The 11,687-nt window shown below is 46.5% G+C and overlaps 1 protein-coding gene across 4 annotated transcripts in view; it reads left to right on the plus strand.

Moving 5' to 3' along the window:
• Positions 1–11,687, plus strand: part of FNIP1 (folliculin interacting protein 1) — a 64,352-nt gene that overhangs the window by 49,444 nt on the left and 3,221 nt on the right. For 3 of the 4 annotated variants that reach the window (XM_059483407.1, XM_059483409.1, XM_059483408.1), the window contains 6 exons: positions 3,268–3,414; positions 5,330–5,499; positions 6,805–8,230; positions 8,588–8,756; positions 10,246–10,443; positions 10,783–10,898. In XM_059483407.1, the coding sequence (XP_059339390.1) occupies positions 3,268–3,414; positions 5,330–5,499; positions 6,805–8,230; positions 8,588–8,756; positions 10,246–10,443; positions 10,783–10,898 (2,226 nt within the window). Of the gene's footprint in view, positions 1–3,267; positions 3,415–5,329; positions 5,500–6,804; positions 8,231–8,587; positions 8,757–10,245; positions 10,444–10,782; positions 11,229–11,687 lie in introns of all 4 variants that reach the window. The other variant, XR_009419550.1, reaches the window with a different exon arrangement.

The following is an 11,687-nucleotide window of genomic DNA, read 5'->3' on the forward strand; positions in this document are numbered from 1 at the left end:
CAGTGGTGCCAGCATGGGCACTGAGTTGTGGGAGAGCCCCGCTCCTGCATTCCCTGCAGTGGGGATTGCCTTTGTTTTGCTGTTCCTTTTTAAGGAAAAATCATCTTTGGAAGGATGGAATGAGGGTAGGAAACAAATGTATGTGAATTAAGCTATGTAAACCACTGATTATTTTCTCTCTTTGCCATTATGTTGTGGCTCCTAAATAGCAGAGCTGCTCTGGGGGCACAGTGCTGAGGGCCAGTGTGTTTTCCTTGGGGAAGAGGGGGCTGCAGCAGGATACTTTCATCCATGAGGAGCTGTTTGGCTCGTTTGGTTTGTGCAGCACCAGGGAAAAATGTCTTGGATTGGTTCTGAAAATTGGTACTGAAAGCCAGGGTGGTTGGGGGTGCATGAGGGTGAGGGTGGAGCAGCTGTGCTGTGGTGTCTGTGGGACAGGGCTGCTCACCTTGGTGCCACCTGTGCCCTCAGGGCAGGCAGACCCCAGAGGAATTGCCCTGGGCTTGGCTCAGGGCTTCCTTTTTGCTTGGCCAGGCTGGGTTCACTGGCTCTCAAACCCTGTGAGATGTGAAGGTGTTTCCTGAGGGGCTCTCTGGCCCCTGTGCTCATTTCTACGCTGCTGGGGCCAAGGTACCTGGAGGCTCCAGCCTGAGTTCAGCCTCCCAGAGGCGTTTCCAAATATAAACCAATTTAAATGTACTGGAACCCTCAAAAGAGCAGAGTCTCTCATTAACAGAGCTTTCCCTCACATGCTGGTGTGTGTGTGGGGAGGGAGGGAGGGGAGGGGGTGCTGCTGCAGATGGCCATGAGGAGAGTGGCCAAGTGAGTTTTTAATGATTGTTATATTTAAAATCCTGTTAACTTCCCCGTAGTGTTTGAGGAGGGTTTCTTCGTGTCGTTTTTTTGTTTTGTTTTCGTTTTTGCCCTTTGCTATCTGGCAGGAGAGCTTCCCTGGGTGTTTGAAGAGCTGGGAAGCAGTTAATCCTTGCCCTTGGTCTGTGTGCCATTGCTGCCTTGGCTGGCTGAGGGTTCCCTGTGCTGCAGTCACATGCCTGCTGGCCAGGGGCCAGGGCAATCTGATCTGGCTCGGAGGAAACACTATCAGCTGCAGATGCAGCCAGGGTTACCAGAATAGTAAATAACGAGTCACAAGACTCGAGCTATCTTTTCAACGAAAACAAGTATTTTAATATGTTGGTTTTAGTATAGAAGTAGCTTCTTTTTTCAAAACAGCCGAGCTGCAAGAAGCTTGGCTTGGGTTAGTTTGCATAGGATGGAGAAATAAACTGTGTTTTACATTAAGTTGTGCTGTTTATCTTCAGCTTCTCAGCTGTGTCTGGGGGGTGTAAGTTTTCATACTTGTTTTGAGCTTTGAAACTCCTTGAGTTTGAGATCTGTGGACTTGAGGGTTTGGGGTTTTTTTGGCATCTTTAACATCTGCTCCAGTTAATGGGCTGTGAACAGAAAGCTTTCCCCTAATAAATCCCCCAGTCAAAGGTTACCCCTGTAGAGGAGTGAAGTCCCAGTACCCCAGGACTGTTTGTGCTGCTGGAGACCCTCTGGTGCCCCAGAGGCAGGGCTGGTGTCCCTGGCTGTGTGCCCCACTCCTGTCTGGGCAGCAGGACTGGTGCTCAGCTCTCACCAGGCTGGGTTTCCCTCCCGGACAGGGCCAGCAACAGAGGGTAACGTGGAGCAGCTGGTGGGGCTGCTCCAAAGTGACCCAGTAGAGCCTCTGGGGAGTGCAGAGGTAACTCAGCTGTGCCCCTCTCCAGCACACTGACTCTTTTGTGGCGCTCTCATCGTGCTTCTGGCAGTGGAGGATTTGAAGGTCTAACCTTTGAAGAAGACAGGGTTGATTTTGGCTGTTGTGAACACTAGAGAATGGATTTTGTATTTGATGAAAATTGTAAGGAAAAGTAAAGCAGAGAAAGCCACTGCCCCCTCACGTTCTTCCTTCAGGAGCAGCCCTGGTGAGCTCCGTCACCTCTGCTGCCCTTTGGGGAGCAGCTCTGGGGTCAGCACCCAGCTGATCTGTGCCCACGAGCTGGGGGTGCCTCCCTGGGCTGGGATGGGCTGAGCTGCTGCTGCTGACGTGCAGCTCTCACTTCTGGGAGTTTCACTTGAAACACTCAGCCATGGAGGATCTGGCAGCTGCTGCTCCAGTGTGTTTGCCTGCCTGCTCTGCACAGCTTTGCTGCTGGAAGTGTCTGTAAATTCTGAGACCACAATATCCAGAGAAGATAAATAAGATACAATAGAAGTTCAGAAGTTTTTATAGCTATAAAAAGGAAGATATAAGATCTTAATAAATCAGGGGTGGTGCTAGGGATAATGGGGTAGTGTATATCTTTGCCTTTTAAAACAAAAATACTTTGCCTGGAAAAAGTAGTGCATTAGGCAGGGAAAAACCTGAATTGATCAGTCATTGCCCATGTCCTTTTGGGCTTTTTCAGGCTTACATTTTTACTGTGTTAAAAATACAGCTTCCCATAGTGTCATAATGTAGGCTTTGTAATTTAAACTAAAACTTATTTATATTTAACAGTAATCTGAGGGATTTTAATCTGGTATTTTACTGCAGAGCAAATTTTTAATCGTACATTTACTGTCCTCTGTAGAGTCAAAAAGGATGTGGTGAGTGTGTAATAGGTACAGCCACAGGGTGCCTTTACTGTCATCCTCGCTATTTAAAGCTAAAGATGTGAACTGGTTCCCTGCTCTACACACCCACACTTCATAGGTTTGGCCTGGAGATTCACCAAGTTTTTAAAGCAAGGAGGAAGTGAAGGTATTTTTATAAGTCAGATACATACAATCTTGTCCTAGTCATAAATAAAGCAGAAGTTTATTTCAAATGAAATGAAGAACAAGCAGGGAGATAAGAAGAAATTATTCATTCCTTCTTCATTCAGAGCAGGGCAGCTCTTGACTTGTGCCAGGGAATGTTGCTGTGTTTGGGATCAGGTCAGGTGGATGCAGGAGGAACCTGTGAGGTTCAGCTCTCTGAGTTCAAGGGTGAATTTGTGCTATTTAATGAACAACATGGTTTGGAGAATGGTTGCTGAGAGAAATTTTGTTTCTGATAGAAATGAGAGCTGGATCTAAATGTTGCACAGAATTCTCTTAAGCTGGGATTTCTACTTTTTATTGTTGTTTGGGGTTTTTTGTTTGATTTGGTTTTTTGAGGGCTGTTGGGTTTTTTGTTTGGGGTTCTTTTTGTTTGGTTTTTTTCTTCAACCTCCTGGATTTTTTGGTTTTGTTTTCTAGAACAACTATTTGCAATCTGTACACGATGCCACGGATTGGGGAGCCTGTCTGGCTCACCATGATGTCAGGGACACCAGAGAAGAACCAGCTGTGCCATCGCTTCATGAAGGAGTTCACTTTCTTGATGGAAAATGCTTCTAAAAATCAGTATGGTGGATTTTAGTTTCTAAATGACATATGTGATTGTGCCTTTTTATTTCAAACCAATTTTTAAGTCAGTTGTTAAAATCCTGATAATCAATCAAAAGGCAATCCATAAATACCTTCTTTCTGAAACAAGTAAGAAATTATCTCATTAAATTCCTGCTTCCTCACAATTCTCTAAATCTTGATAGAGGCTGAACATCTGAAACATGTCCATAGGAAGTGTGTGATATATGTGGATGTCTGGAAGGGCGTGAAGATACCTTACAAAATGCATTAACTTATCTTTCAGAATCAGTTATCATGTGATGAGCAGGATTATACATTCAGGAAGAGCTGTGTCTGTAATACTGTCAGACCACAAACCTTAAATATAATTTTAAAATGCCACTAAAGAACTGCTGTGCTGTTTAGTGCTCACTCACCTCTGGCCTCAGGCCCCAGCTGTGAGCAGATGCTGAAAACTGAAAAAGAAAGAAAGTTCCTGATAAACTGGGGAGAATCTGATAAATTTACTCTTTTGTCAATACTTTATCCCCTTTCCTCAGGGCATGAGCAGGGGAAGTTTTTAAAGGGTTTATCTCCATTACAGTCCTAAAAAGAGCACAAACCTAGTTTGGCTGGGGATGGCACCAGCAGATGAGATGTTTGGTCAGGGCACTGCTCCCTGCAGGGTGGGAAGGGGCTGCTGCTCCCATCCTCCAGCTCTGCCACCACCTTTGTCATCCCTTCTGTCCCCTGAGGAGATGGTGACAGTGGTCACTGTGACAGTGGTCACTGTGGTCTGCCTGCTCCTGCCCCAGGGCAATGGGACAAACCCCAGGGAGTTGTGAGGGGTGCAGATGTATTTTCTAAAGATCAGTTCCTGCTTCAGTGGAGGCTCTTTGCTGGGGTTGTCTCCTTTGATCCCTGCCATTGAGTTCTGTACATATTGGTTACATTTAAATAGTCATTTATTTGGGTTCGTTCTCTTTATTTTAAATATAATAGATTTTAAGTGATGGAAAACAGAGAAAAATTAAGCCCTTTATCCTTCCCAATTTAGTTTTAAATCTCTCCTCCTTTGGCTGTCTTTGGTGTGGCTGCATGGAAGCTGTAGGGTTCCTGATGCTTGTAAATTAATCAAATAACATTATTTTGAGACTTTTGGCTCTTTTCCTCCCCACACATGAGCCACTGTGGCCAACAGCACCATGTGTTGGTGTGTGGAGCCTCCTGGGCGAGCTCCTGCCAGGAAAACCAACTGGGAAAACTCCACAGAGCAGAAACCTTGCTCTATCATTGCAGTAAATCAGATAGTTCATGTTTTTCAGGAAGTTTTTTCGCCTTATTTGCTTAGCCAGTGAAAACTGTTTTGCCAGCATAAGAACACAACTTCTCTGGCTGAGCTACAGAACTTTGTGGGGGTTATTTTTGAAAAGGAGCAGCCATATGGGCTGAAATTGCACAATAGTTAGGTGAAAGAACGCAGCACCCAGCTGTTTTACAGGTTTGGTGGCAATAGTCTTCCTTCTCATCCACAGTCACAAGGGGTTTGGGATCTCCTTGGAGTACAGGGGCCGCACAGTGCCACTGCTTTCTTACAGTGAGTGAAATTAATTGGTTTTGAGATGTTTTACAGCATAAAACTTGCAAAATAGGAAGTCTTATAATTGTTGCCAAACAGAGCAAGTGAGATGCCACAAAGTTAAAATATTGCATTTTACTTTAAATGTGTGTTCTAAAAAAGAGCTTTGCCAGGGTGGGAGGGAGGGTCCAGCCACCCTTTCTCTCCCCAAGGAACCAAGACTGAAGGGATGATCTCTGCTGATTTTGTTTTTTTAATCCTTGATCCATATAGACTAGAGCTGCTGTCAGTTTAACATCTTGAGTGTGTATCTGGAAAAAGAAAAAAACATGTTGAACATTTTGCTTTCAGGTTTTTACCAGCTTTGCTGACTGCAGTGCTGACCAACCACCTGGCCTGGGTCCCCACTGTCATGCCCAATGGCCAACCACCAATAAGGATTTTCCTGGAGAAGCATTCTTCCCAGAGTGTGGATATGCTGGCCAAAACTCATCCCTACAACCCACTGTGGGCTCAGCTTGGTAGGTGGCAACTACCTCTGAACCCCCAGCAGCTTTACAGAAATGGGAGTGCATGAGGTGGGGTTTATCATGCTGCTTACTCCCCTCCCAGGTTATTTATTTTTTCAATACAAAATGAGAGAAGAGTGTGTTTCAAGCTTAGAGGTGGCCACTGTGGTTTTCTATGCTCTAAGTTTTTAAGATATTATCCATTAAAAAATGTTGGCCAAAAAGTAAAGCCCTCTTTAGTCCTCTGGGTTGGGTCCCTTAAGGTCCCCTGCTCTGGTGCTGGTGGAGGATTCCAGGCCTCCTCTGGTCCTCCTCCAATTGTAGGGAAAATCTGCTTTTATGTTTTGAGATGCCACTATCACTAAACCTCATTCTGGAATGAGAAAATCAAGAAAATTCATCTTTTGATCAGAAGTGAACATACTTTTAATACAACAGGGTGAAGCAGAACAGGAAGTCAAAGCTTGGCAAGCCCCAGGGAAGGTCTCAGAGCCCAGTCAGTGCTGTAGCTGGTCACACTGTCTGATAACTGCCCAGGAGAGAAGAACAGGGGAGGTCAGGCTGTCCTGCTCTGCACACAAACTCAGTCATAGGATTTGATTAGGGAAGGTAAGGAGGGTTTTGTGAGGTTGTCCTATTTCTGTACAGGTAGGAATGGTCAGGGTGTTGGCAAGAAAACTTGATTTCAGGCCTCATGTGGCTTGAAGGAGCTACTGTGGTGAGGGTGGCCTTCAAGAGGACTCCTTGTCCCCTCAGCCGTGCAGTCATGCAGTGCCCTGATACCTCCAGAGCACTGCCCAGGTGACTCAGTACAGCCAGAGCACCCCGTCCAAGCCATGGCAGAACTCAAGGAGGGCAGGAGAAGGAGGTTGGCTGCAGCCATGCACCTGTCATGGTCACTTTTTGTCCTCATTCCTGGCATAGGCTTGTTTCTTTTACAGCTTTCTTTTGTGGGTAGAAGTCCAGCCCACTTTCCAGACTCTCCAGGATAATTTGGCACAGGTGCCTCCTCTGTCCCATGGCTGTATAAGGATCCCAGGAGATGAGCCTCCAAAGCTGGAGTGAGGTGGTGTGAATGCTCCCTGATGTGTGAGATCAGATGTCCCCCTGACCAGTGGCTCACCTTACAGATCATACCAACAGCATCTTTGGGATTCTCTTACTGAAAACAAAATACAGCATAGCTGTTTTAACTCTACTGCTTCAGTATTTCTCTCTTATAGACCTGGTCTTTGAAAACCAGCCAAAAGCTGGCTGTTAGAAGAATAAATCATTGCAAAGATGCCCAATAATTGTGTGTTTAATTTCCTGTCCTAGGTGACCTATATGGGGCCATCGGATCACCTGTGAGATTAGCAAAAACAGTCGTGGTTGGCAAAAGACATGACCTGGTCCAGAGGTTGCTTTATTTCCTCACTTATTTCATCAGATGTTCTGAACTTCAAGAGACACACCTGCTGGAAAATGGGGAAGATGAGGCCATTGTCATGCCTGGCACTGTGATCACTACCACGCTGGAGAAAGGAGAAGTGGAAGAGTCTGAGTACGTGCTTGTCACGATGCACAAGAACAGGGGCAACTTGCTCCCCACCGAGTCTGAGGAGATGAGAGCTCCCAACTGCAGCTGTAAATACTGCAAATGTCCCATCTCCCTCACACAGAACATAGAAGGTGTTGCACAGCAAGAGAGAGAAGACATGCAAAGCACTCCTAAGGTAGAGCTGGAATCTTCTTCAGATGAGAACAGGACCATCGTTCCTGAGGATGGCCAGGACGATGCCGTGGATGGGACACAGCCAAGGCCCTGCCTGGATGCCAGACTGGAGACTGTGGTGTGCACAGGGTCAGCTTCACCTGAGAAATGTGTGGGGACAGAATCTTGTTTGGAGCCAGCAGGCAGCACGTGGAGGAGTGAGGATGCTCTGGAGGCGGGCAGCCAGGCGGGAGGGGGCACAAGGACACCTGGCATTGCTGTGGAGAAGAAGCCACCTGATAAGCTCTTCATGGACACGTTCCCCTGCAGCGCTGCCGAGGCTCAGACAAAGGTGACTTTCCTCATCGGAGATTCCATGTCACCTGACTCAGACATTGAACTGAGAAGTCAGGCAGTAGTGGAACAAATTGCCAGGCATCACAGCCCGCCAGCAGCGGAGGCAGGAGTGTCTGCTGATCAGAACTGTGAAGCTAAACAAACTGTTGAGGACCAAAATAGAGACTGTGGGACAGCTGAACCCTTTCCTCAAGTTGCTAGTGAGCATCAGAGCTGGAACTCAAACCCATACAGTGCTGAGAGCATGAGTCTGTTTGATGAATATTTCACTGATGACAGTTCAGTTGAAACCCAGACTACTGATGATATTCCAGGGCAAGCAGCTGCGAACCTTCTTGCTCACAACAGTAGTTTAGAATTTTCTAAAAAGCTCTGTACAAAGGCTTGCAAACCACCTGGTGAATTTTGTAAATTTATGGACTCTGTTCGACAAGAGACCTACAAAAACTGCTTTAATGAGCAGGACCAAAGAGAGAAAATCTCTATTCGCGTCCCCCATGGGGACAGGGAAAACATAGAGAAAAAAGTGGCCCCGGGAATTGATTGGGACATTCCAAGAAATGAGAGTTCAGACAGTGCCCTGGGTGACAGCGAGAGTGAGGATACAGGCCATGATCTAACCAGACTGGGCAGTAACTATTATGGAGGAGAGCAAGAAGACTGGGCAGAGGAATATGAGATTCCCTTCCCTGGGTAAGTACCGTTCAGCACTAGCAGAGCCCTACAAAGATGGAGCCTCTTCTCATGTCACCTATTTGGAGGACTGTAGCCTAACTTGGCATCAGGGGTTGGAAAAGTGTCTCTTGAGCTTACTGGTTGTTGAGGAATATTGAGAGATCAGTTGTCTGGAAAAAAATGCTAATGGTGTATTGTGATCTTGGCTTGTACTCTCTGCTTCCATGACAAGCTGACTGCAAAAGCTGACTGTAAACTTTTTTAAAAGTGCTTGACTTCAAGTTGGAAGAGATATGAAAAAAGTAGAAATGCATCCTATGTAAGGTGAATTTGCTGTTTACTGTTGTACATCTCTTTGATATGCCTTTCTTGCAGGTCAAAATTAGTTGAAGTCAACTCTGTCCAGCCCAGTATTGCCAATTTTGGAAGATCCTTACTAGGAGGCTACTGTTCCTCTTACGTCCCTGACTTTGTTTTGCAAGGAATAGGAAGTGATGAAAAGCTGAGGCACTGTTTGGTGTCAGATTTGTCTCATGCTGTGCAGGTAATTAAGCTATATTTGGTAAATGTATTTCTCACAGTAGGGAAAGATAAATGTTTGTGAAGGTACAAACCTGCTGGAAGTGGAAATATTTCCTGTCACAGCTCCTGTCAGATTTCTCCAGTCCCAGGTCACCAATTTTTCTCCTCCCTCAATTAATGTATCTGAAAATCATGGATATTTCATGCAGTTCTGGAGCATGAACGATGAGGCTCCCACTGAAGCCAGCTGGGAGGCTTGTGCTCTGGGAAGATGGATCTCAGTGCTGAGCTCTATCACTGTCTCCTGTAGCTTGGCAGCTGATGGTTGTGTCCCCACAGGACGGAATCATGTTAAACAAGCCCATATTCTGAGGTTGTGCCTCTCTCCCTGGGCACAGAGTCCTTCTGCAGTGGTGCAGAAGCTCTCATTGCTCCCTCTGTCCCTGCACGTCTGACTCATGTGCTGCTGCTTGTGCAGCAGAATGTGTTCTCCATCACAAATGCTCAGTGTTTTGGAGACATTGCTCCTTCTTTAGGAGGGTAGTCCATGTGTCCAACAGCACTGTCCTCATTGGAAAAGGAGAAACCAATGTAAAGATAATGGTCTGAAGGGAACTCGTGTTTCTGACATGTTGGAGATAATCTCTTCTCCACAGCAGTTTTTCCCTAGATGAACTGGGGCATGACTAGGAAGTGTGGTATTTCCTCCCCCTTTTACCAGAAAAGAAGTAGAAAGCAGGCTGTCACTGAAAGTGTGACATCTGCTCCCATCTAGTTTAGTCTCCAGAGAATAAGGAAAAACAGGCTGCTGAGCAGCCACTTTTCTGAGCCCTTCCAAAAGGTCCCCTTTTCCCTACTTCTCCCTTCAACAGTGTGCATTAGACCTGCAGCCCTTCCCTGCATGCCCCTGCTGACTCCTTGGAAGCAGATAATTGCTAACAGTTCAGCCCAGAAAATTTATTAGGGAAGGACAGTGGGTTTCCAAATATCCCTTTTTGAACCCTTTTTCATGGCTTTGGAGAGGTGGAACGCCAGCAGGGGGAATGGCAAGGCACAGGCTTGGTTCCTAACTCCCTCTGCTGGCCTCCCGTGAAGGAAAACCTGTGACAGCTGGGGATAATCTGACCTCGTTAACACACTAAACAGCAAGTTGGATTTCTGGTGCTTTCAGTTTTAGGAGTTTAAAATACGCTTTAGATATGTTTGAATTCTTTATATCAAATACCAAAAGATGTAACTGTCAGCCAGTGACATGCTTTAAAGCCTGTAAGAAAAGATAAAACAGCCACTATCCTCTAAGACTGCGCCTTGTTCACAAAACCCTGCTGGTTTTAATGGATGGAATGCAATGTGGGCAAATGTATTTTAGGTGAAGCAGTGTCTGGGATGCTATCCTGCTATCCAGCAATGCTCTCCTAATATCCAGGATGGATATTTCTGTGAAAAGTTTTGTGAAAAGAGTGCTGTCATTTATCATTCTTGGGGCTCTGCTCTTCATTTTTTGTTCCTAGCACCCTGTTCTGGACGAGCCCATTGCAGAAGCTGTCTGCATTATTGCAGACACGGACAAGTGGACGGTGCAAGTGGCCAGTAGCCAGAGGCGAATGATTGAGAACAAACTAGGAAAAGAAGTGTTAGTCTCCAGTCTCGTCTCCAACCTGCTTCATTCCACTCTTCAGCTTTACAAGCATAATTTATCTCCAAACTTTGTAAGTCTAAGTGGAAACCACAAGGGCCATGGTTTTGAAGCACCCTTTAACTTCCTAGGTCAGAGATACATAAGGCTCTGCCTAGTGTTTGTTTTCATAGCCAGTGCAACTTCTGGTGTAGCTGTTTGTGATGCCTATTGAAATGCCACTCTAATCAAAACAGCTGCCTCATTAATTTTGATTTAGCATGTAATCAAAGGCTTCTGCTCAAAAATGAAAATCCTGCCAGTGAATATCTTACCTAGACACAGCCACAGAACAGTCAACAGGGGGATGGGATCTGTGCTTTCTGGTTTGGTTCTGTCTTCTCCCTGACAGAACTCCTTTTGCTTTTTTTAGTGTGTGATGCACCTGGAAGATCGGCTGCAGGAGCTCTACTTCAAAAGCAAGATGCTGTCTGAGTATCTCAAGGGCCAGATGAGAGTCCATGTCAAGGAGCTGGGCGTGGTGCTGGGGTATGGTCACAACCTTGTCCCAGCAGTGCTACCCTGGGTGTCCTGGTGCCACACCCTGCGCCTGGGCTTGTTCCTAAGCACGGCAAAATGGATTCCTAAATGGGACTGGAACTCCTAAGTTACCCATGGCTTCAGGCTTCTCCTGAGGCTTTGCTCAATCACAAGGATCCCCCAGCCTTTCTGTCTTCCCTGCGGGCAGGAGGATGGGCTCAGCACTCCGGAGCTTATCAAACTCCCTTCTTAGTTGTTCAGTTGTCACTGAACAGCATGGGGCACCTGATTCCTCCAGGTTGACTTTCCCTACATGGCAGGAAACACTCTCTGTGTCATGTAAGGCACATAATACCTCTCTGTGGGTGTGGGGCATGGGCAGAGGAGCTATTTAAGGGGTGTTTATAGGAAGGCTCTGATATGTTTTCCTGCAGAGGAGTGCAGTGTGGGCAGGAAGGCACACAGAGCATGTGTGGCGCTGGACATAGCGGCTTTAGCTGGTCCTCCGCTCCTGTACTGTGTCCCCCAACTATTACTCCCTTTACTCTGAAGTTAGGCAGGAATTTTCCTTCCTCCATCTGCTTCCTCACCAGTTTGTTGGCCCTGTTAAAACCCCACCAGACAGGTGGGAGCTCAGGCAGTGCTCACACTGTGAGAGCAGGCACATCTGGAGGGGTGGGAGGAGCAATCTGGCAGCTGCAGTGTGTAACCCATGGCCCCAGTGCAAGTGCTGGGGCTCGAGCAGGCGGTGTGGGTTCTGACACGTGTTCAGCCCAGTGACATTTCAGGCTGGATTAA

This window comes from Ammospiza nelsoni, chromosome 16 (assembly GCF_027579445.1).
Source record: "Ammospiza nelsoni isolate bAmmNel1 chromosome 16, bAmmNel1.pri, whole genome shotgun sequence".
Classification (NCBI taxonomy): domain Eukaryota; kingdom Metazoa; phylum Chordata; class Aves; order Passeriformes; family Passerellidae; genus Ammospiza; species Ammospiza nelsoni.